Source organism: Triticum aestivum, chromosome 2B (assembly GCF_018294505.1).
Source record: "Triticum aestivum cultivar Chinese Spring chromosome 2B, IWGSC CS RefSeq v2.1, whole genome shotgun sequence".
Taxonomy (NCBI): Eukaryota; Viridiplantae; Streptophyta; class Magnoliopsida; order Poales; family Poaceae; genus Triticum; species Triticum aestivum.
In genome coordinates this window covers 670,604,487-670,630,193 of record NC_057798.1, presented here as the reverse complement: position 1 = coordinate 670,630,193, position 25,707 = coordinate 670,604,487, and the positions used below count along the sequence as shown (strand labels likewise).

General features: G+C 45.2%; 1 protein-coding gene across 1 annotated transcript; it reads left to right on the top strand.

Moving 5' to 3' along the window:
• Positions 1–12,493: 12,493 nt before the first annotated feature.
• Positions 12,494–17,211, top strand: LOC123046614 (E3 ubiquitin-protein ligase RNF14). The gene is made up of 7 exons (XM_044470012.1): positions 12,494–12,765; positions 13,412–13,486; positions 13,640–14,138; positions 14,921–15,303; positions 16,315–16,535; positions 16,645–16,783; positions 16,930–17,211. Exons 1-7 carry the CDS (start codon positions 12,616–12,618, stop codon positions 17,068–17,070), a joined length of 1,608 nt encoding a protein of 535 aa, XP_044325947.1. The 5' UTR covers positions 12,494–12,615; the 3' UTR covers positions 17,071–17,211.
• Positions 17,212–25,707: the final 8,496 nt, after the last annotated feature.

Genomic DNA, 25,707 nt, shown 5'->3' with positions numbered 1-25,707 from the left:
CTCCGACTCGGAATATATTCAAGATGAAGGTGTTGCCGGTCTAGCACTTGTGTCAACCAACTCCTACGACATATTTGACTCACCAAATGAAGGAATTGGAAGATGCTTCATGACTAAAGGCCCAAAGGTATCACACCCTGAGTATGTTGATTTCAATAGTGATGAAGATGACTTGTTAGGTGATGATGATTTACTTGTTGACAACTCTAGTGACGAATACTATGATGAAACGTCAATTAATCATGCTAATCAAGATAAAACGAATGACAATGATAAGGAGAGGATTAAGCGTCTAACTAGAGAACTAAACACTCTTAAGTTAGCTCATGAAACTACCTTGGAAGATCATCGAGAACTTTTAAAGACTCATGAGAAGTTACGCTTTGAAAAGCTCAACCTTGAGCAAGAGCATGAGTTTTTAAAGGCAATCAATGATGATCTTCACAAGAAAAGTTCTTACATTGCCAAGCATTTACTCTTATCTACTTACATGGCACAAGTAAAATCTAGCAACAAGAGTAAGAAAGATTCTTCCTCTAGTAGTAACAATAATCATGCTAAATCCAATGTTGTTGCTTCTAGTAGTTCTCTTGATTCCACTAATGATTCTCTTATCCAAGTTACACTTGAGCAAGAAAATAGCTTATTGAAGGGAATTATAGAGAAAGGTGTTTACAAGAGCCTTGCCGGAAGTAAACAATTTGAGGAGATTGTACGCAAGCAAGGAAGGCACCGGAAGAATCAAGGTGTTGGTTTTGAACGAAAGTTCAATGCCAATGGAGTTGAGTGGGAGGAAGATCAATACCCCAAGATGAAGTTTGTTCCTCAATAAGAGAAGTATGATCCTACTTCTTTTCAAGGGACACAAGCTCAAGATGATCTTCCACCACAAGACCACAAGAAAAAAGGCAAGGACAAGCTTCAAGAGGGGATTGATGCATTTGAAGAAGCTCCCAAGGCCTTGGTCAAGTGGGTTCCCAAGACTAGATCAAGTTCTACTTCATCAAGTTCTACTACAACCCCAAGGATTCCCATCAAGATGATGTGGATCCCAAAGAAGAAGAACTAGAGAGTTCTTGAGGGTGACTCTGCCAACACACTTCACTCATATCTTTTTGGCAAGGACAAGTTCAATCAACTTCCACATCTTGCACTAGTTCAAGGAGTCACAAACCCTCTTGTTGGTAAGACAAGGGACAAGGTAACCTAATGTTGTCATGGACATCATCTTGTGTGTGCTTCACTCTATGTCTGTGGATATCCTTGTTTGTTCCTTGTGGGACTAACCTGTGTAGGTATTGAAAGTGCAACTCACTCCAATGGATAGCTCCAAAAGATCTACGTCAACATTGAGCATCCACATCTTCAACACCTACATGAAGTCATCATCAACAAAACCCAAGGTTAGTTCATCCCTCTTAGGGGGGATATCACATCTAGGGGGAGCTTTACTCTAAGAAATGAGCTAAAGCAACTCTAATGGTGTGAACACAACAATGATTTATGTAAAAGTGGTAACCCCACTTGTGCTTAAACGATGAGTATGACCTATGATCAAATGTTCTCATTTGACTCCTAAGTCAATATACTCATATATAGATGACCTAGTCATCACAAATTGCTTGATAGATGCTAGAATGATTGTGCATGCTTTGCCACATATTTCATTTGCCACTTTATTGTGTGAGCATGTTGGTTGCATATTTTACTCATTCGAGGACATCCACTTGTTGCTTTGATTGCTTGGCTCTTTTTCTTTTGCCAAGTGGATGGACAAGAATGCCTAAGAAACTTCTCTAGCTATCTATGCTTTTCTCGTCTCAAACTCTATGCGTGCTACATCACAAAGTTTGATCAAGTCAGGTTCGAACCACTCTGTGTGAGAAGCACTCGGGAGTCCCTGATTCGTCATAGACTTAAACTTCCAAAACCTCTTTGTGCATTTCGGTCTGACTGAGACATCCATTTCGGTCAAACCGAGTTCACTAAGTTGATCTAGGTTTTCATCTCGGTGCAGCCGATTTGAACACTTCAGTCACACTGAGTTGCAGCAACCGCTTGCGACTCTGCAATCTTGGTGCCACCGAGTTGTTCCACTCGGTCACACCGATAGGATCGGGATATAAATACCCACGGGTGAGATTTTAGAAAATTCTTCAAAACCCCTCAGCCCTCGCGTGTCCTGCTCTGCCTCCTCGGGTCTCTGGATCGCCTCCTCGCTGCCAGCGACCTCCTGCCGTCGACGGAATATGCTCTGCCGTCGCCGCCGTAGCAAACACCCGCCGAACTAGGGTATGTGTTCGACCCCTTGTGCTGTCTTTTTAACTCTGATTCCTAGCATAAGAACAACTACATGATTCTTGCCACGAATGAGATCGAACTATCCAGCTAAATCTTCCTTAGGCGTAGGTTGATTCAAAAATTTTAGGGTTAGCTCTCCGCAGAACACATCTCGGACCGACCGAACCGTCGAAATTGGTCTAACTGATTTGGCTTAGGCCAATGCACATGCGCTTTTCGGTCTGACCGAAAACTACAAATCGGTGTGACCGAGTTCAACACTCTGTGAAACCCTGGCAATCTCGGTGCCACCGAACTGTGACTCGGTCTGACCGAGTTCACTAGTTTAGGTTCCAAGTGTTGCTTCGGTATCACCGAGTTTGTCAATTCGGTAGCTCCGAGATCATTTCTGTGGAGAACTAAAACTAAGTTTTAACTCATTTGTTTTGCAAAACCTTTGTACTTTGTGATGCTCATCTTCTCTACCTCACCTGTAATCTATTCACAGGGTTTGCTGTCACTTGCTTGCCAAGATATCTGACCAGAGTGACAGCCAGAACAGATCTGAATAGCAAGAGCATATGAGTGAGGGCACTAGTCCCTCAAGCAGCTATGATGAGGGCAGCAGGAGCACACCTAGTAACTTGCCCAAGGCAGCCACTAGAGCAAGGAAGAAGAGAACCTCAGATTCTGAAGATGAATATTATGTTGCAGCTGAGGATGAGGCCATCTCAAAGAGGAAAGTGGTGAAGAAGGAGTTTGGCAATGCTGCATCTACTAAGCCTGGCATGAACAAGAAGGCACCATCTAGGAGAATCCCAACATCCAAGCCAAGAAAGGTTGCCACAGGACAAACTATGAAATTCACAATAGAATCTTATGAAGGAGAGGCAGCTGGTGATGACAAGAAGAAGAAGAGGGCAAGAACCACTACAGGTAAAGTTCTTGGAAAGTCAACTATGGTGAGAGATCCATCTGATGATGAAGAGGAAGAGGAAGAGGATGCTGCTCCAGCACCTAAGGCACAAAAACTTATGGGAGATGCAATCAAGTCAGGGGCTGCTCCTAAGCCCAAACCTGCTCCCAAAGCTGCTGCTCCAGCCACCAAGTCTGCACCCAAGAGGAGCACAAGAAACATCCCTGCTGAGGAAAAGAATAAGGCCCCGGTGCCTGAAGCTGAAGAAGAATAAGCTGAAGTCCAAGTGCTAAGAAAGCTCAAATCAAAGATCCCAGACCACAATGACACACATCTGGTGGTAGAGGACATGAGCATAAGGAAGGATGCAGGTCAGAGACTTTGGAGGAAAAGTGACCCTTATGCTGTGAGTAGGAGAACTACTGTGGATTACAGGTTCCACACTAAGGAACAACAAGACTTCTATGAGATAATTCTGCTTGACAAGAAGCCAATTGTCTGTGACATGAGATGGGTTGACTGAACATATATCAGAGAAAATGAAGATCATTTCTCAGGTGTCTATGATAGCTTCAAGGCTTGTGGAGTGGGCAAGTTTGTTGGCCAGAAGCGCACTAAGTGGAATGATGAGCTGATCATGCAATTCTACTCCACTGCTCACTTCTATCCTGATGGTAGGATTTTCTGGGTGTCAGAAGGTATTAGGTACCAATCAACTGTTGATGAATGGGCCAAGTTGATAAATACCCCAGCAGCTCATGACGACGACTTGGATGTGTATGCCAAGAAGAAGAAAGACCACAACTCAATGGCAAGTATGTACAAGGAAATTCCAAATGATGCCCTGGAAACTCATAAGTTGGGCTTACTGAAGTTTCTATTGTCTGGTCTGCCTACTATCAACACCATCCTAAGGCATACTCTTTTTCCCAAGTTTGGAGATCACAGAATGATAGGAGGACATTCCATCAACCTGCTGCACATTTTTTATGTCCCTCAGAAGTTCAAGGTGATGAGTCTGATTGTGGAAACAATCAAGAGGACAACAGCAGATCAGAAGAGGTCTTGTGGGTATGCTCCACATATTCAGGTGCTCATCAACTCAAAGATGGGCACAGGCACTTATTTGTTGGACAAGGAGCACTTACCTCTCAAGCCAGATTTTGAGGATAACACGGTGGTCATGGATGAGAAAGATCCTTCATCAGTGCAAGCACATGAGAAGAGAGAAAAGGCAAGGGCAGAGAAAGCTGCAAAGATGCCAAGTGCTGAAGAGGCATCTCAGGTGTTCCTAAAAAGCAAACAAGATCAACTTGGATATCTTATCCAATCCACCTTGAGGATTGAGAAGGGCTTGGCCACCCTGACTCAAAATCAGGAGAGTTTGGAGAGAATCATTTAGCAGAAGTTCTATGATCTTGATGTCAAAGTAATTGAGATTCAGTCAGTAGCAGAGCAGCTCCAGGAGGAAGCAGAGGAGAAGAAAGGAAAGACAACAACAGATGTTTTTCAGTGAGTGCATGTGCCACAAGGTCAGAGGTCTGATGCAGTGCATGTTCCTGATACTAGAGCGACCACATCTACACCAGCAGCCATAGCTTCAGTGCCACCTCCGGCAGCCACTCCACTAGCTCCAGCTACATCAATAGAAGCCTTCGTCCTGGGAGTCACCACTACACCACCTCATGGAGACCAAGCCTGCGAGACGCATAGCACTATGCATATTTGAACTTTTTGGTAACTTGTTGCCAAAGGGGGAGAAATATGTATAGATCATAGTCTTCGAGAGAGAGAGAGAGTTTTGCTTTTTGTCTCTCTTGCACTTTATTTGGTTGAACTTTAATGTGTGTTTGCTTGATACATTATGTCCTTTTGTGAGATACTTTGATGATCATGTGGTTGATCATATGCTACTTTAATGTGTGCTTGAATGATATTATCCCTTATATCCATTTATGATCATTCACTTTGCTTGGTGATGAGTGCATGTTTTCAATTATTATCATTTTGAGCGCTCCACCAAGATGTATGTGACATGGAAGAGTGACCCATGATCCTAACAGACTGCGCATTTGCAGTCCAAAGCAAATTTTAAATAATGCACAAATTTAGGGGGAGCTCTTTCTTATCACATACTTCTCAAAGCGACGATGTATTTCAATCGTATTGTCATTTTTCGAAGCTTTGATCTATATGTTGTCATCAATTACCAAAAAGGGGGAGATTGTAAGTGCAACTATCCCTGGGTGGTTTTGGTAATGATTAACAACATATAGCTCATTGATCTAATGCTATTTCAAGATATATATTTTAGGAAAGTTCAATGATTGGCATGGCATGGATTAGGAATGTGGACCCCTCAAAATGCTAAGGACAAAGGATTGGCTCAAGCTCTAAAGTTCAAGACTCTACATTTTCTATTTCAGTGATCCAAGATCACATTGAGTCCATAGGAAAGCCAAGACTATTAAAAGGGGATGAGGTGTTGCTTAATGGCTTGCTTGCTCAAAGTTCTTAGTGATATGCTCCAAAGCCCTCAACCACTTTCTCATATCCACATATGTCCCAAACCAAATGTCAAACTCGGCCCCACCGATTTGATCCATCTGGCGCCACCGAGTTCATTTGACATAGCCACTACCAGAAACCCTAGTCACTTCGGTTTAACCGATAGGGATCTCGGTCTCACCGAGATGGGATTGCAAACTCCCTGTTTCCCTTCGTAACATTTTGGTCTAACCGAGATGAGCGATCGGTCCCACCGAGTCTACAATGCAAACTCCGTATTTCCTTTTCGTAACGTTTCGGTCCCACCGAGATGAGCGAATCGGTCCCACCGAGTTTGCCAGACCAACTCTCTGGTTTACTTATTACAAAAGTCAATCCAACCGAGTTTGTGTAATCGGTCAAACCGAGATTACGTTATGCCCTAACCCTAATGCTATCGGTTCCATCGAGTTGACGTGTCGGTCCCACCAAAATGCCTAACAGTCACATTATGAACTAAATCGGTCCGACCGACTTTTCTGATTCGGTCCCACCGAGTTTGGTAAATTGTGTGTAACGGTTATACTTTGTGTGGAGGCTATATATACCCCTCCACCCTCTCCTCATTCATGAGGGAAGCCATCAGAACATGCCTACATTTCTAGCATTCATTTTCTGAGAGAGAACCACCTACTCATGTGTTGAGGCCAAGATATTCCAATCCAACCATATGAATCTTGATCTCTAGCCTTCCCCAAGTTTCTTTCCACTCAAATCATCTTTCCACCAAATCCAATCCTATGAGAGAGAGTTGAGTGTTGGGGAGACTATCATTTGAAGCACAAGAGCAAGGAGTTCATCAATAACACACCATCTATTACATTTTGGAGAGTGGTGTCTCCTAGATTGGTTAGGTGTCACTTGGGAGCCTCCGACAAGATTGTCGAGTGAACCAAGGAGTTTGTAAGGGCAAGGAGATCGCCTACTTCGTGAAGATCTACCCTACCAAGGCAAGTCCTTCGTGAGCGATGGCCATGGTGGGATAGACAAGGTTGCTTCTTCGTGGACCCTTCGTGGGTGGAGACCTCCGTGGACTCGCACAACCATTACCCTTCGTGGGTTGAAGTCTCCATCAACATGGATGTACGATAGCACCACCTATCGGAACCACGCCAAAATCATCTGTGTCTCCAATTGCATTTGCACACTCCAATCCCATCCCTTTACTTTCTTGCAAGTTGCATGCTTTACTTTCCGCTGCTCATATACTCTTTGCATGCTTGCTTGAATTGTATTTAAATTGCTTGACTTTGCTAAGTCGCTAAAATCTGCCAAGAGCTAAAATTGGAAAAAGGTCAAGTTTTTATTTGGTCAAGTAGTCTAATCCCCCCCCTCTAGACATACTTTCGATCCTACAGATGTGCTTGGCGGCGAATGTGTGACATGGGCGTAGGGGCGTCGCGGTGGTAGTGAGGGCCAAGTTATTATAACGTCTGGAGGACATTTTTGGCGATAGCTTGTAGCCGATCTGGTGCCCCGTGACGATGGGTGGGCGGCTGGTGCTGCCTCACACGGATTTTCTAGCCAGAAGCCGTGGTGGGGCGTCAGGGAGTGGAGTGTGGGAAGGTTGTCGAGGGTTGATGGGGTGGTCTGGCCACTCATTATCGATGTAGGGGATGTTGGTCGGGACATGCTCAGCTCCTTCTCTTCCCCTTTTCCTCGGCCCGGTGCTTCCTAGCTCCTGATTGGGGCAGGTCGATCGCTGGCAGCTTCGTCGGTAGCAGGGATCTCCTGGTAGGTGCAAAGCCTGTCCCTTGGATGGTTACTAGGGTGTCTGGATGCAGTGGGCTGGTCCCTGGGGTTTGGGAGTTGCGGTGCTCGTGGGCGGAGCTTGTGGCTCGGGTGTTGGCTGGCTGCCATGGCCGCGCAGTCAGTGTGGTGGTTAGTGTTTGGTGTTCTAGGGTGGTGATGTGGCTGGTGTTCTTGTGACCCACCGTACCCCGATTCGAAAACCTTGTCTTGATTTGGCCAGGCTAATGTGGCGATGTCCATGGGCGTCATTTCCTGCTTCAACACCATTGCGGTAGCCTTTTGTCCTTCTGATGCTTCAGGCAAAAACCTGATCCTTTGGATCTGGCGATGGTGGTGCTTTGGTATCGTGTCCTTCCTGAAGGAGCCACCTTGGAGTCCAGGGTCCATCGTTGTTTAGCTTCGTCTCTTCGGGGTTGGTCGTTCATGGTTGGGAGCTCCATTAACTCCAAGCGATGCTCAATTTGTCCACTTGTCATTTGCTTTGAGTTGTATGGGGTGGCGTTGTTGTTCTTCAGCTCATCTCTTGGCTTGGGTGTGTGTTGTGGTGATGTGTTATATGCGGGTGTTTGTATGATGGTTGCTACTTTATATATATAATGGGGCAAAGACCTATTTTTGGTAATCTAGTACTACTGAACCTGACATGTATCTCATAGTTGTACGAGGATCAGAGCATCTCCAATAGACTCCTTAAAAATCCATTTCTTATAATGATTACAAGATCATCGAAGCCACGCTTTGCCGCGTTGGTCCATTTTTGCAATAGAATGATAGGAACTGCAACAAGTATAAATGCACTAAACACGAGAGTTAAATTTGCATAAATTTACACATATTTGTGGTTACAAAAGAGCTGGATTTAATGAATTTGTAGTGAAATAATGTGGTGTTAGGAGGCCATAAACCTTAGGAGCTGATGTAGACAGGAAGAGAGGGGCATAAACATTACTTGGAATAATTCCATAAAATAATCCTACAAACACAAGATAGATGTATTGAAACTTGAAGGATCACTTACAAGTTACCAAGGGGGGGGGGGGAAAGCTTCCCAATGTATCACAAAGGCAAAGAAATAGACATTTCATTACTAAAAATTACAATTTTCATACATTTTAAAATCGACCCCTACCTACATCCGATGCCAATCTCTATGGATAGAAATGGAAGTAGGATAAAACAATATTGAGTGGACTCTTTCATCGAGGAGGTTAGTTGAGGCAATAGAATTACTCAATAAGTTACTCCCTGTGTAATTTAGACGTTTCACTCGTTTCTTTACTCTTTATCCCTTGACATATGAATAACAAACATTGTCTTTAACTGGACTGGTTCCAACGCTAGCATATTGGTGAAACCAGAATTTCCTAATCAATCAAATCCGCTTGAAAATAAGCACATGGAACAAGGTTTAGGAAAGACGAACCAAGGGCGGTTAGAGTTAGTGGTCTTAACAAAAACACAGATACTGGATAGGGTTTCCAATTTTGCCCCCAATGTATTCATAAATGAGTCTAACGTTTGATTTCTTCCGATCTCTCCCCAAGTTAGGTTAATGGTATAGTTCCAAGGAAACAAGCTTCTTGAGGGAGGTCTCTATCTCCCCCATGTCCTAATAAGGAGGATAAATCAATTGGTTCGAATCCTAGTCCCATCCCCGCTGCACCATGACCACAACCTAGTGATTCAGTAATTGTTTTAATCCCAAAAGTAAATTCTCCTGATGTGCTCTCTAATTTTCGGCCAATAAGTTTGTGCAATGTTATGTATAAAATTGCTTCCAAAGTTATAGCTAATCGTCTCAAACTTTTTTTGCGAAAATAATCTTTAAACAACAGAGTGCTTTTGTGCCAGGAAGACTAATTACTGATAATGTGCTTATGGCTTATGAATGTCTCCACACAATAAGAAAGCAGAAAGTCAAACACCCATTCTTTGCACTCAAAATTGATATGACAAAGGCTTATGATAGGATGGAGTGGAACTATCTCAAGGGTATTTTATTGAAAATGGGTTTCAATGATAAATGGGTCGAGACGGTTATGAGATGTGTAACCTCTGTGAAATATGCGGCTAGAGTTAATGGAGAATTAACTCAATCTTTTAAACCCACTAGAGGCATTAGGCAGGGGGATCTAATTAGCCCCTACCTTTTCTTGTTGTGCGCTGAAGGCTTATCTTGTTTACTGCAACAAAAGGAAGCTTTTGGTGAATTAAAAGGGATCCGCAATGGTAGAAATGGCCCTCCTATTTCTCATCTATTGTTTGCTGATGACAGTGTGTTCTTTACCAGAGAAGATGATAAGAGTATTGATACTCTAAAATTATCTCTTCAAACATATTGCGAAGGGTCTGGACAGAAGATCAACACTCAGAAATCATCTATATTTTTTTGGCACCCACTGCAATGAGCAAATAAAGGAAAGGGTAAAGCAGAAGATGGGAATTCAAGATGATACACTACAAGCTACCTATCTTGGCATGCCGACCTAGGTGGGACGATCCCCAACGAACAACTTCAACTTTCTCACTGGTCGACTTTGGAAAAGACTCAATGGTTGGAGTGATAGACCTTTGTCAAGGGCTGGGAAAGAAGTTCTATAAAGTCAGTCGCACAAGCAATACCAACTTACGTAATGAGTTGTTTTTAGATCCCTATTGGTGTCTGTGAAAAGATGAGAAAGCCTATTTCCAACTATTGGTGGGGTGTAGAAGATGGAAAAAGGAAATTACATTGGAAATCTTGGAAGTGGTTGTCCTCACCGAAATATTTAGGTCGCATGGGATTTAGAGACATGGCAATATTCAATCAAGTCATGTTGGGTAAACAATGTTGGCGCCTTTTAACAAATGTGAACTCATTATGTGCTAAGGTATTAAAAGGAAGATACTCTCCGTAAGGTGACTTTTGGACAGCTAAATGTGTGAGGTCATCTTCTTATACTTGGCACAATCTGATATATGGGAGAAAATTGTTGCAGAAGGGCCTACTATGGAGAGTGGGAGATGGCAACACAATTCATCATGTGAAGATAATTGGATCCCTGATATTGCCCCTACAACTCTACAACATATTTCCTCTAGAAGTGGTAATGATATGGTGAGTTCTTTGATAATAAAAGGTGAACACAAGTGGAATGAAGAAACCATTAGAAACATTTTCTCAGAGGATATATCAGAGAAAATTCTTAGCTTACCGTTGAGTACAGAAGGATGCCCAGATTTTGTGTCATGGCCCCACACAAAAGATGGTGTTTATACAGTGAGGTCGGCATATAATTTTTTGAGAACACTAAACTTTTGGAGTGACATGAGTACATATGGCAAAGGGGCTATCTCAGATCAGAGGATCATGGAGAAAATTTGGAGGAAACTTTGGGCAATCCAATGCCCAAATAAAATGAAGGTAATTCTGTGGAGATTCGCCCATAACTATCTCCCAACAGGTGCTCAACTTCAAGTGAGATCAATCCCCACAAGGTATGATTGTCATTTTTGCAATAGGGAGGAAACCGTTGAACATTGCTTTTTGCAGTGTCACCATGTTAAAGAAATCTGGAAAGAGCTTAAGAAAGAGTATGCCATTTGTTTGAAACTGAGAAGTTTTACTCATGTTAGGCAATGGGTTTTAGAGTGGATACAAAACACTACAGATTTTCACTCTATGATTATGGCAGTGGCAATATGGCACATATGGGAAAATAGAAATGCCTATCGTAATGGCGAAGCTTTAAATCACCCTCTTCGTGTGGTGGGAAAGATCAAAGCTTATGTTGAATTTATCAATATGCATTCTTTTAGTTCGACCACTTCCACTAGACGTGAGACCTTGAAGTCAAACCAAAAATGGTATGCGCCGCCGGATGGGTCGATGCTCGTCAATGTGGATGCAGCGACATTCTCCCAATCTGCAAGAACGGACTTTGGTGTGGTAATACGTGATCACCGGGGAAGGGTACAGGCGGCGAACAGAGGTTACTTTGAACGAATTCAAATTCCTGAAGTAGCAGAAGCCATGGCACTTCGTCAAGCCTTAATCCTTGCCAATAACCTTAACATACCGAACATCATGGTAGCATCTGATTGCCTGTCATTGATCAACAAGGTCAAGGGTTTAGGTTCTGATAGGTCCCCCATTGGAGCCATAGTCCATGATATTAGAAAATGTGCCACAAAGTTTGTATCTTGTACTTTTATTCATGTTAATCGTACTTGTAATGAGGCAGCACATGTTCTGACGAAATCAGCAGAGCATGATGTTTGGTCCTGCTGGATTAATGAGTTCCCTGATGTAATTAGGACCATTATCTATAATGAACTAATTATGAATGAATGAAAAGGTGTAGCTGCCCATTACCTCAAAAAAAAAACTAAATAGTGTTGTCGGATGGAGAAGCTGGTTACAAACACATGCTTGGGTTGACCCAAGTGTGAACGCTACGAGATGCGTATGAATATGATAAGCCTAGAGGTGGAGATGACGATTTGGAAAAAGTTACTCAAAGAGAGCAATGCAAGCAAAACATTAACAGTGTTATCACTAGGTCTCGCGAGTGAAAGAAAAAATATGTTAAAATTTGTGTAGCCTCGTTCCTTTGATCCAATGTGTTGCATTGATTCCCGCAAAATAAAAGTGTTCCATTCAAAAATAAATTCAGTTTAAAGTTAAGATCCTTTAAAAGTTCCAAAAAGAAAAACTCAAATGACAAGTCATGCGTGGCACGAGACACTTCGGCCCTGCCATTTTTTACAATTAATTAAAATTGCCATAAAAAAAGAAAAAACTAAAGCTTGCTATTCTAAACAAAGTTGCCATGATTGAGAACTAGAGTTATCGTCCAAGAGTCATTAAACTTGCCATAAAATACTTCAATCCAATCATTGCCATACAGGGCAATATCAACATGGGATCCGTGGACAGCTGGTTCGAGAAGCACCAGTCCATTCCTAGCAATTCCTATTGCACGATCCTCAACAAAAAAAATCCTATTGCACGGGCGCGACCGCGACCGCGACCGCTAACACAACCACCCACGCACACAATCCAAGACTGCCCCTGCCCCGGCCGCAGCGAAACTGAAAAAAGAAGAAAGACCACCCCGGCCGCCACCCGAAGCCCGCTGATGGAGAGCCCCCGCGACGCCCACCTCTCGCCGTCGCCGGAGGCCGCGCGGATGCTGCAGGAGATGCTGCTCCGGGACCTCCGGGAGGCGGATGGGCCCGATCTGCCGGAGGAGCAGTTGCGCTCCAACGACCAGCTGCAGCAAGACGAGGTACCGCTACTGCCTGCTCGAATCGATCGCTTCGTCGCCCTACGCCTCGTCCCCTGCGCCAGTTTTGGGGACTGCATCGCTAACCCCTCTCGTGGATTGGCTAGCGAAGCGGAGCGGATGAAAAATCCGGATTTTCCTTCAATCTAGGGATCAACGGTTCGGTCAATAGCTAGCAGTCATGGTCCTTGCTTAGTCTTAGGGCGCGAACTTTCGATTGTCGTCTGATGCTCGTGCGGAGGAGGAGGAATGCAGAAGGCACGGGAGGAAGAAGGGAAGAGGGGGGGGCTAACCGGCGCTCAGATGAGTGGTGGGCAGGAGGGGGTAGAACCGTAGAAGGGACGGGGGAGTGTGGATGCGAGCTGAAAGGGGGGCATTGCGAGGAAGAAGATGGTGGGCTGGTGCAGGGGAGGGGAGAGGGATCATTGACCATGTTTTTTCATCATTGACCAGATACTGGCACTTGAGGCAATTTATGGGGACAACTCAGTAAATTTACAGACTTTCTTGTGATGTACTGTACAGTCCTACTTTTTTCTCTGATATATGATTGCACATATACTGGCACTTGAGGCAGTTTATGGAGACAACTCAGTAAATTTCCAGACTTTCTTCTGATGTACCTTTTCTCTGATATATGATTGCACAGATACTGGCACTTGAGGCAATTTATGGAGACAATTTGAATATTTTTGGTGAAAAGTCTGTACCACGCTCCTTCCAGGTATATCCGTTTTCCTCTATTTATTTTCTTGAGGAATTTATTGTTGCTTTAATTGGTTCCAGACTTCCAGTTCCAGTACTCACCAGTTACCAAAATAGTAATACCAACAAAATCTGCGGTACTCTTTCCTTATTCGTTTTCAACTCTTTGCAGATCCATGTGCACTGTGAAATTCCAGATGGTATCAGTGTGTCCACAGAACTCCAGAGTGTTGATGATTATCCAGACAACCAGTTCACATTCAGTGTCAAGCACTTGGCTCCAATATCACTGACATGCCTTATGCCTCCATCGTACCCGAGCCATCATCCTCCATACTTCTCTCTCGGTGTACAGTGGTTGGATAGTGTGAAGGTCTCGACCCTTTGTCACATGCTTGACTCGATTTGGGCACAGCAGTCTGGACAGGAAGTTGTTTTTGAGTGGGTGCAGTGGCTGCAGAGCTCTACGCTCTCTCATCTTGGTTTTGATGGCGGGATAATCATACGCAAGTCTGATTGTCCTGTGGCTCCTGTGGATGCTCGGGTTGTTGGAGAGATTCTGTCTGTAGAGGAGGTTGTTCAACAGTTGATCAGCTATGATGAAGAGCAATGCCTTGAAACATTTCGTCGTGGCCTCCATGTCTGCACAATTTGTTTCAGTGAGCACCCAGGTAATTCAGATGCTCCATTTGATGCTTGGATACTCTCCCTGTTGCTCATTTCACAACTACATCTCCATCATAACTTAAATCTGTTATTTTGAAACAGTAAGGGAGAACACTACTGATACAGTATATATTGGACACTGAATTGGTGCTCCATGGAGCCAGGGCACCATGATTTATGCACAAATCCAAACCAAATTTTGGTATAGTTTTTGGAAATTTAGTTCTGGTGTATAATGCCTGATTATTAGAATTCAAATACTCTACATTCTGGGATATTGCTGGGTATATCCATTTTTTTGCATACCATACTACTTTTATATAAAATCAACGTATATCTGCAGTCAAACAATCATTAGAAAAAGTAACTATGTTTTGGCTTTAGTTCAAACTTCTTTCAACTAGTTACTAGACAAGTTAAACCTGATAAGAAATGTAAAATTATTTTGCACCCCATACCTAGGTGAAACTAACAATGTGGGCCATGGCCCCTTTACTACATATATCGTAAGAAAATACAAGTTAAAGGTTCTGCAGTAACCCAGATACAGCCCAAATGCCTATGAAGCTAATCCCTTATTCAATTATAAGCTTACTTTCCCTGTAAAAGATTAATATTTATAAGCTTCTTTACACAGTTTCTATAATTGCAACATTAGCACAATTAATCATGTTCATGTGTCATGCTGCTGAGGTACATCCTCATGAACAATCCAAGTTCCATCATGCTTGGAGTCTGGAATATTTAAAAGTTTAATCTGTATCTTGATTCTTTTGATTCCCCTCAGGCATAGACTTCGTAGAACTTCCATGCCGTCATTACTACTGCTGGAGGTGCATGGAGACATACTCAAAGTTGCATGTCAAGGAAGGATCAGTCCTGAAATTGGTGTGCCCTGATGACAAATGTGGATGTTCTATTCCTCCTAAACTATTGAAGAAGTTGCTTGGAGATGCAGGTTTTGAACGGTGGGAAAGATTGGTATTTCAGAAGACTCTAGACTCAAGGGCTGATGTAGCTTACTGTCCAAGATGTGAAACAGCTTGCCTGGCAGATGAGGACAGCGCCCAGTGCTCCAATTGCCTCTTCACCTTCTGCGTCCGCTGCAGAAATCGTCGCCATGTAGGGGAGAGATGCATGACTCCAGAAGAAAAACTTATTTCTGTACAGGTTCAAAATCCATGTAAACACTACATATTTCTTTTTTTGAAATAAGTGTTACCTAACTGTCCATGTTCTGATTAAAATCCATCTAACGGTGCATATTCTGTTGTAAGTTTTAGCTGTTATGTTTAATACGAGAGCTAACTTCCAATATATAAGAACACGAGTATTGGGAATGCTAAAATTATTATTGGATATTTTATACTCCCTCCGTCCCAAAATTCTTGTCTTAGATTTGTCTAAATACGGATGTATCAAGTCACGTTTTAGTATTAGGTACATCCGTATCTAGGCAAATCTAAGACAAGAATTTTGGGACGGAGGGAGTAGAATAGATAACTTATTCATTTCTTCAGAACTGTAAACATAGTTTTCTTTAACTCTTCACTGTTGAATGGTGAATCATGGAATCTAGTGAAGTTCCAGACATGGGAATGTCTGTGCAGTGTTTAGTCGTATTTTCCACCGAATTATCATTAGAGAACTTAACATGGCACTTTGAATGTCACATGGTACCTGATCTGATGCCACTGTGGAATCTGACAGGTGGGATGAGCTGGTAAAGCGTTGGGTTTTTTGCTAAACCAACCAGACCTGGTGTTATGTATACAACATTTAAAACTACCTGGTCCAAAATGCAACTAGCAACGCCTGGTCTAAGTGGTACTCGAGGAAAATCCATTACAAGATAATGTACTAGCCACGCATCATGGCGCTCTTCTTAATAGAAAGATGCACAGTCCTTTCTGTATATTCTAGAAAAAGCTATAGCTCTACTTGCATATAATATATCTGTATTCTAGATAAAGTAACTATTCATAAACTAATTCTGTTTTCAGAAGAGCACATCATTTTACTTTAAGGTTATTGCAAAACATGGTGCCATTTCCAGCAAGATGGGCATTCCAAGTTCCATCATTTGTTTTATGACCATACATCATTTGTGCTAGACCCTTTCAATGCAATGAGAACAGTATTGAGATCATATCGTTTATTGCACTATTTGCTTTTATACAGGAGCGTGAGAAGGCACGCAACTTGAGCAAAGGCAATGCTGGACGTAAAGTCTCTGCGAGTGATATATTTAGCATCAAGGAAATACTCCGTTCTTCTGTTATGTGTCCGCATTGTGGCTTTGCCATCTCACGCGTGTCAGGCTGTGACCAGATGCTTTGCAGAAACTGTGAGAAGTCGTTCTGTTATGCCTGTGGCAAGCCATCAAGTCAAGGTCATACAAGGTACGTATTGTCTTGTGATGACCCCTTGTTAAGTGTGATCTGTCAAGCATTATGTAGCATATCTATTCTCTGGATAACTAATTCAGAAACCAATGCTCCTTTTTGACAGTGAACAATGCAAAATCGATAGGGAGAAGCTGAGAGTGAAGGTGGAAGTGAATGATGTCGTCAGAAACATGCAGAAAGAGCTGAAACTGGCACTGTCCAGAGCGCATCCGTGCCCGGGTTGCCGCCAGCCGAATTTCAAGGTAAAGGTTTGGTGGCTTCCATATACTGTATCATGTATGGAATAGTGATATTTTTCAGTAGTGTTTTCTGAAGATAGCTCTAGTGCTTTCTACTCTTTTTTCTCTTGATGATTCTGGTGGATGAAGACAGTCTCTGATCTAAGCAGGTTGGGAACAACAACCACATCTTCTGCGAGACATGCCGGGTTCATTGCTGCGCTCTGTGCCACACGGTGGTGCGAAAGAGCAAGGAGCACTATGGCCCCCGAGGGTGCAAGCAGCACACTGTCGACCCCGACTTTGTCTAGAGAGGCTGGACCAAAGAAGAGCGACGATCATGAATCAGAATTTTTCGTGAGATGATCCCGGGGCGAGCACTGGTTTTGGCTCTGTCGAACAGGTTTTTGTCCTCTGCCGTTTAACAGTTCCAGATAGTATTGACAGTCACACTTACAACTCTCTTTTTTGAAACCGAACATTTTTTTTTTGCGGGGTTAAAACTGAACATGTTACGTATTGTCGTATTGATGAACCCCGGAGATCATCTTGTTTTTTACATCGAGGATCGTCAGTTTTGCGCGAGAGGTTTATAACAGCAAAGCTTGCTGGATTTCAGTATAACACAAATATTAAGGCCGCGGCACTTTTTTTATTGTGAAAGAGAAAAAGGAAAGCTAATGTGTTGCTTCCTTCCTTTGAAGCTGCTCACGTCTCTGTTGATCACTTGCGGTGTCAGTGCCCGTCGTCGTCCGTGGGCACAGGGTCGTCCCTCTGACGAACTCCCAGCACCCCCGTGACTCCTGCTCAACCAGAACGTATGTAACTTAAACATCAAATATCTATGTATGCCTAGCTAGGATCGATGAAGTAAGCCAGGAATGTTCACTCACTTGATAGTCTGCGGGCCTGGTTGTTGGTGAGGTAGGCGCTGAACCTCAAGGGCGCGGTCTCGAACATGGCGCTCCGTGCGGCCTCGATGCTTGAGGTTTGAGAGAAAACACGATAGAGAAGCGTCAGCAAATGGCATAGAAATGTAGCGGTTCAGAAGGAACAGGGGCGAGGCGACCGACCCGCCGACCACGGTGGCGAGCAGGCGGTAGTGGTGGTGGTAGTAGTCGTCCTCCGTGGCGGCGGCCGCCAGGCCGACGGTCACCTCGAACAGGTGGATCTCCTGGCGGCTCCGTTTGGGCGGCGGCGGCGCCTGGGCGATGGCGAGGGTGGCCACGGCGAGCATCAGGATGGTGAACGCGGCCACCGACTGGCTTGTGGGTCTCGCCATGGTTGCCGGTGCGTTGCGGCAGCTGAAGAGAAAGAGATCGGTCACGCTGCTGGTGATCTTGGGGAAAAGGGACGTGAACTGGGAGGGTTTTATAGGCGCTCTCGTCCGGGGGGTTTCAACTGTTACGTGGATCTCATTTTAAGATGGTTCAATGGTCATTACGACATACGTTTTCGGTGCCTGTTAATGCGAGATTTAAGACATGCACAACTCCAGTGTGTGCACTGCAGCAGTACAAGTAGTAGCTTAAAGGCAGTCAGTTACGTAGATCCAGTTGCTAGCTTCAGGGGGTGTAACAATTATTTGTGCTTCTGAACTTCTGAACTTCTGAACAGAAAACATTTGCGTATTTTACAAACGAGTCATGATATCATGTTCTAGAAAAGTCAGGTCAATGTTACAAGATGGTGAGGATGGCATCCAACCCCCGTCTCCGAAGATGTTCATCGGCCATCCGTCGGCCCTCATGGACCGCGTTCTCTTCTACCGCGTCACGAGTCGCGACATACCTCTTCCTCGCCTCCGGATCGATGACCATGCGCTCGAGCGCCATGGCGGTTCGAGCATAATGCAGTGCCAGAACAAAGAAGTTGTTGTAGCTGTAGACTCCCGTCATCAGTAACGTCTTCAGACGATAATGCGGCTCACGGGCTGGGGGCAACTCCTCTATCCGCTTCAACGTCTCTTGTGTTCCGACTGGGCATAGCAGCTGCATTATCGGAGCATTAAACAAAACCAGCGCAACGATTAATCTCTACCCTATTTCATAAAAGCACCTCTCTGGAAACAAAAAAAAGGCAATTAATGTAGTAAGTAGCAAACTAGCTCAGACATTGGAGACATGTAAGCTTTGTGGTTCAAAGTTATTCTTGCATCAGAACAATACTGCCGACCCCGTTTAAACAATCTGAATTAAACAATCAATCTTATGCTGAAATTACTTGATGCTAAAAAGAAGTAATATAATCTAGCATGCATGCTGAGGTACTGCACTACTGTGCATGACATAAAATTGAGTGTACGTTGATGCATAGTCATGTTTGATACAGGCATACAGCTTAACAGTAACTAGGATGCACAATGGAAAAACTATATTATGACATGATATACAACGTAAAGCGAAAAGGCTAGACTTTATTATAACTTACTTACACTCCATGAGGTATATGGATGATGTTTTGCTGGATCAGATAATTACAGTAGGTAAACATCAAAGAGATGGATCACCTACATGCAGTTCAAGATGCTTCAAAACTGGGCTTAATTCCAAAAGGCAAGCCAAACGAAGAATGCCACTTGTACGCGAATCACGCGCAAGGACATCCACGCTCAATATAAGATGCTTCAGGTTGACAAACTTGCCAGGGCATTTTGCACATCCAGGCACCTGCATGACATGAACGCACACAGCCATGGCAAAAAGAAACATGGGATGATCAGAACACGAACAACAATTCATTACCATGGATCCACACTAGAAAGGGCAAGGCACAATTTCAGAAGTAGTTGAAAGGATCACCTCGGCATCAATTGCAAGTTCGACGCAGAGCTTGGGCACATTCGCTATACCATGATCCGCGAAGGCGTAGTCGAAAAGGTCACCCCTCCATGTTGGCAACCTGATAGTCACCTCCTGTATCTCTACACATCCATGAATCATAAATGGCACCGGGTGGACCTCCAAGCTGTCAAACATGAAGGTGTTAAGGTTCGGAGCTTGCACCTCAAGCCTGTGCACATCGAAGCAGTAGTGCACACACAGGTATCGCAACTGGCGCAACGGCTGGGATGTAGTCAAGCTGCGGAGGGTGCAACGCACGATGCTAAGCCACTCAAGCATGGAGCACGCCGGCAACAGCAGGCACTGGATATCTCCAAACACTGAGTCGAGCTTGAGCTTTCTAAGGTTTGTGAAGCCACAGAAACCAGGTAGTGGGTTTAGGTAGGCAGACATGAGGCACAAAGAGCTGACGGCAGGAGCGCCATCGATGAAAAGGTGGAGCGGGAAGCTGAACGAATTGTCGTGTTTGCCCCATGAACCTGGTTTGAAATCGAAGACAACGTGCTTCGCTCTCGATGCTGCACAAAAGGTGACCCATCTGTCTACATGGGGCTGCACACTTGTGTTGATGAGCTTGAACTCGAGCACGAACTTGTCCCTAGGAGTGGTGGGATCGAGCTGGCACAACACGCACTCGACGTTCCTGATGAAAGCTTCTCGATCCTGTTCCTCTCGGCTCATGGCCGTGGGGCAGCACATTGTCTCCCTGGTGAAGACCAAGTCTCTGATGCATGATCTCCACAGATGTCTCCACTGGCTCGACAGTAGGCTCATGCGCACAGCCTCCTTGAAGCTTAACAATGACATCATGTCACTTAGAGTATCCTGCATGCAACAGCAATACAATTTGATCATTAGTTTCTTTTTAATGTTTATTAGTTGTAGGACATGTGTCGTGCAACAATTGGTTGGAATTATTAATAATTTCAGAATACCTTAATACAGTATGAAATTGAAGATCTGTTACATGGAATTGCTATGATTCATGGACTTTAATTATGCTTGCTGGAATGAACTGAAGGAAATTGTATACTTAAGGAAGCTAACTAATAATGGGACAGATCATATATGTTCACTGATGGGAAGACTTCCTAGGCACATTGATAATTGAATAATTGGAGGGACAGAGATCATATGATTAAATTACAAAACTATGTCAATCTACATGTTAGAAAACAAAATTCTATCATATCGCATTGCTCATGATGTGTGCTCCCACTCGGATTCGAACCAAGATGCTTGAGCACTGCTTCCTAAGAGAGTAAGAGTAGTGCGTGTACCAATTTCAAAGAACTTCACAAACAGTATTAGTTAATTATGCCGTGATTGATATTTTAGTCCAGATTCTATCTTTTCGCATGTTAAGTAAATCATTGCCCTATGATCCCAAAAAATTGAGAATCAACAATTCATCCAAATTCTATCTTTTCATCGTCTCCAAATGCAACTTACAATTAATGGGATGTACATGTCTCGTCCCAAGACTCAAATATGCAAGCTGTGAGCAGCACCACAAATAAGTGTGCAGTTGGTAGATTAGACTCACTATTTCCAACATAAGTTGAGCCATCGATCATGACTGCAAATAAGTGAATCAGTCGACTAGTAGTAATATGGATCAACGTGTATGCATGCTCACTCGCCGGAGGCAGATGGGTATAAGATTATTTCATAATAAGGTGAGGAGGGCAATGATCGAGTTAATTGAAACTTGATTGACCCCCTTACTAAAATCACAGTAAATTACAAGAATATACTAGAAAGATGAAGAGCAGAGTAGCGTGTGCTCGCAAGAGGCAGATGGTGAAGCTGCGGAACACCCTTGTGCCCCCTCCTCCTCTTGTCAGCATCATCCTTCTTGGATGATGATACTGCTATGCCCCAGCAATCTGCGGCGCCGGCGGTTGACTTCATCATCTTCCACTGGGGCTCCGGCGGCGAGGCGGAGGCGGGCGGACGGCGAGGATAGAGGATTTATGTTCCTTTTGTTTTTGTTTGATTGAAGAGCTAGGGATTATACGAGAGATGGATGCGAACGTGCTAGCCAGCTCCTCCGCCGGGTCGTGACGTCGAGTACTAACAGAGCAGTCGGGGAGCGGCGCAATGGACTGCTCGGGAAGGAGGGCGGCACCGGGGAGAAGGCCAGCGACCGGGAGGGGGGAGACGGCTTGGGAGGTGGCCGACGGTGGCCGGTGGGGAAGATCGCGATGGCGATGAGATCGCCGACGGGAGGAGGAGAGGGAGGGCGGAGCGCTGGCGGCGGGGCGGCAGCAAGCTCGCGGCGTGGCGAAGCGGGAGGGGAAAAAGATTGCGGACGCACCCACCGCGGAAGGAAACAACAGCGTACAATTTGGTTTGGTTTTACAAGTTTGGACAGATCCTTTTATGTGGGTTAGAGCATCTAGACTCTAACAGACCCTTAAAACATGCCGACCCGCAAAATAACCGTCTATTTATGATTTTGGGGAAAAAATGACCCGATCAGACACCGTATCGGCCCGCCTTGTAGAAAAATTTGCGGGGCGCGGAAGATCTTCGCTCTCAACCTTTAGATTCACGGGATGGAGGCCTACCCGAGCTTTACCCCTATCAGCTGTGAGATTTGGCGGGAGGGATTTTTTCGCGCGGTTGTTCCCGCTTCCCCTTCGCTCCGCCGCCAACCACCTCCCTCCGCCCGCTCCGGAGCACCTTCCCCGCCCCCCCTCCGCCGCCATGGAAGCCTCCCAGCCTTCGGTTGTCATTGTGGATGTCATCCACGCGCCAACCCATTCGGTAGATCTCGTCGCCGGCCATGTCGCGCCCATCACCGTTCAAGGCTCCACCGCGCCATCTCGCAAGCGGCAGGGCAACATCGTCGTCCAGGGCGGCGCTCCCACAACCCCCGCCGAGAAGGCATGCGCGCCCGCCGGCCCCGCCGCCTTCGATGCGAATCGGTCGGGCACCCGCCGCAGAAGAAGGGGAAGGTTTCCGGTGCGAAACGCAAGAAGCTCGCCAGAAGACCTAGCCCGCCAACACCTCCTCCAATTGCCCCGGCAAGAACTACACTGAGGATGCCCGCCGACGGCGTGCTGTGCCGTCGCCCCCGAGGTGTTAGACGGAATGGGCGCAAGGAGTTAGCCAAGAAGAAGGCTCAAGAGAAGCAAGAGAAGTGATAATTACTCAAGGAGGAGACCATTGCAAGGCTGCCATTGAGGAGAGAAGAGCCATGGCCGAGGAGAACAAAGCCATGACCAAGCTCCTTCAAGAGGAGAACAAGCTCATGATGATGAATAGAAATAAGATGGATGAGCTCACCCAAGAATGGCATGACATGGCAAGGTTGAAAATCTTGGAGAGGAGGAGGCTAGCCGCAAGAGGCCATGCGGTGTCAAGGTTCGGTGGTGGTTCGGCAAGTGGTGGTGGCAATGGTGGCGGTGAAGATTTGATCTTGTGATGATGATGATGATGATGGATGAGTGATGTGGAAGCGCCGTCTTTTGGGTTGTGGCGCGAAAACTATGTTCAAATGTCGCCAAAACTGTGTTTGAATTCTTGGAATTTGTGTTTTATTTGTCAAAATCGCGGTCAATTGCATTGTGTGGTTTTACGGTTTGAGGGCCGAAATCCGCAGCCGATTTCGGCCTTTAAAACGCGCTTTTCTCGGCCCTTATCCGCGGTTTAAAGGTCACGGCTTAAGGGGTTTGCTAGAGATGCTCTTAGAGCATCTCCAACAGCCGCGCTTCGCGCCGCGCGTAAAAAACAAGTATGCCGCGCGCGCTTCGGCTGGTTTAGCGCGGCCGCCAGCGCTGGCTCCAACAGCCGCGCTATAATGCAGCGCGCGCGTGCCGCTCCAGTAGCGCACAAAAATACAGCGCACGCGACTCACCGGGCATTGCATATATGGCATTTTGGACACAAAATGAGTTTGAAACATTCAAAATGCAATGAACATGACATATAAATTTGACACAAACAAGTTGATGAATAAAAGTTCATGCCCACAAGTTCAAAATCATGCCCACAAGTTCATCCAACCAAGTTCAAAATGCAAACCAAGTTCAAGACATAAATGAAAGACACATCAATCCTCTTCCTCGTCTTCGTCCTCATCATCTTCCGAAGACGATTCTTCCGTCTCCGAAGATGAATCTTCCTCCTTCTCCTCATCATGCACCGCATCACGCACCGCATCATGTGAAGCTCCGACGGTGTTGGCAAGATCTTCAACGGCATTTTCATGGGAATGTGTGTGAGGAGGCACATCGAAAGACATTCCGCTCATGGCGGCCGGAGGTGCACCCATGCCTCCCATGAGAGAAGCAAAACTCATGCCTCCCATGGCGGCCATAGCGTCGGGGGGTGCTCCAAAGCTACACATGCCTCCCATGGCGGCCGGAGGTGCACCCATCCCTCCCATAGCACCTAAACCGCTCATGGTACCCCCGAAGCCACCCATGCCACCCATGGCGCCAAGGCCACCGCCACCCATGCCGCCAAGGCCACCGCCAATGCCACCGCCACCCATACCGCCAATGCCACCGCCACCCATGCCGCCGAGGCCACCGCCACCCATTGCGCGAATCATGGCTCTTTTTTGCATCAACACTTCTTCATGGGCAAGATTGACATATTCCTTTTGCGCTTCATTGAGGTTGGATGTGTCCAAGAAGAACAAGTGCTTCTCCTATTCCAACAATCTAGTTTGCTCCTCATTGCTCACCTTCCTCTCCTCCAAAGCCACCTTCCGCTCCTCGGCCGCCACCCTTCTCTCCTCGGCTGCCAACCTCCTCTCCTCGGTCGCGGCATCTTGGTTCCTTGCCATTTTCCTCACCTCGTTGGCTTCTTTTTTTGCCTTCACAATTGCTTCCATAACATTTTTGAGCTCATCATCTCCTTTCCTCTTCTTATTTTCGGTTTTGTCTTTCTTGCACCCATCCGGTCGTTTTGCCTTCGAGTATGAAACCGAGTTGGGTGTGGGGCTTCTCTTGCCGTCATCACTTGATGCATCCTCCTCCTCATCATCATTCAACTCAATTGTTCGCTTGCGATTGTTGCTCAAATGCAAATCATCCAAATCTTCACGCTTCTTCCATTTCTCATCATCCTTTAACACTTCATAGCAATGAGGCAAGGTAAAGATCCTTCCTTTCTTGATCTTCCCCTTCTTGGTTGTCCTCGTCTCTTCTTTGAACAAGTTTTGTGCAATGTTGTACTACAAGAAAAATAAAACAAGTTAGCACTTCGGACACCAAAAACAAGTATGATGAACATGTATGAGATGCCACTTACTCTATCATCCTCATTTGTGCCACTTGGGTTAATCTTGTCAACTGCCTTTTGTGCCGCCGCCCACTTTTGACAATCCGAGTTGATTGTCGACCATCGGGACTGAAGTGATCTCTCAGAGCGGTCAATTCCACTCACGTTGTGAGCATCAAAGTGTTCTTTCATTCGCCCCCAATAAGCATCTCTACTTTGATCACCTCCAATGGATGGATCCCTCGACACTTGCAACCAAGTATTGCATAGTAAGATGTCATCTTTGGTGGTGTAATTGCCCGCTCTTCCTTTCGGCGCGTCGACAATGCCCTCACCCTCCTCGTCCACCTCAAACTCATGGTCTTAGAAATGGATGTCATTGGTTTGAGACCAATGCGAATTGTTGGACCCAACACCCATAGTTGACATGTATGCATCATCGTTGAGACTACAAAGTTTTTTGAACAATGCAAATAAGCTATCTATATGATGATGCATTGAAAAAATAACAAAAAAATAAAAATTGGAATTTTTTTACCTTGGGGGCATTTCGTCAAACACATGGTGCGCGTCGGCGCCCGGCTCAACGAGTGAGCTCGCCGGCGCTTCGGTAGCCGGCGCGCCCGTCAAACGCCCTGCAAGCTTCTTTCCCGTCGCCTTCGAGCTGTCGGAGCCGTCCGCCGCCTTGTTCTTCTTCGCGGATGTCTTGCCCTTCTTCGGCCGCGCCGTGATGTCTACTACACAACCTTCTTCTTGTAGACGTTGTTGGGCCTGCAAGTGCACATGTTTGTAGGACAGTAGCAAATTTCCCTCAAGTGGATGACCTAAGGTTTATCAATCTGTAGGAGGCGTAGGATGAAGATGGTC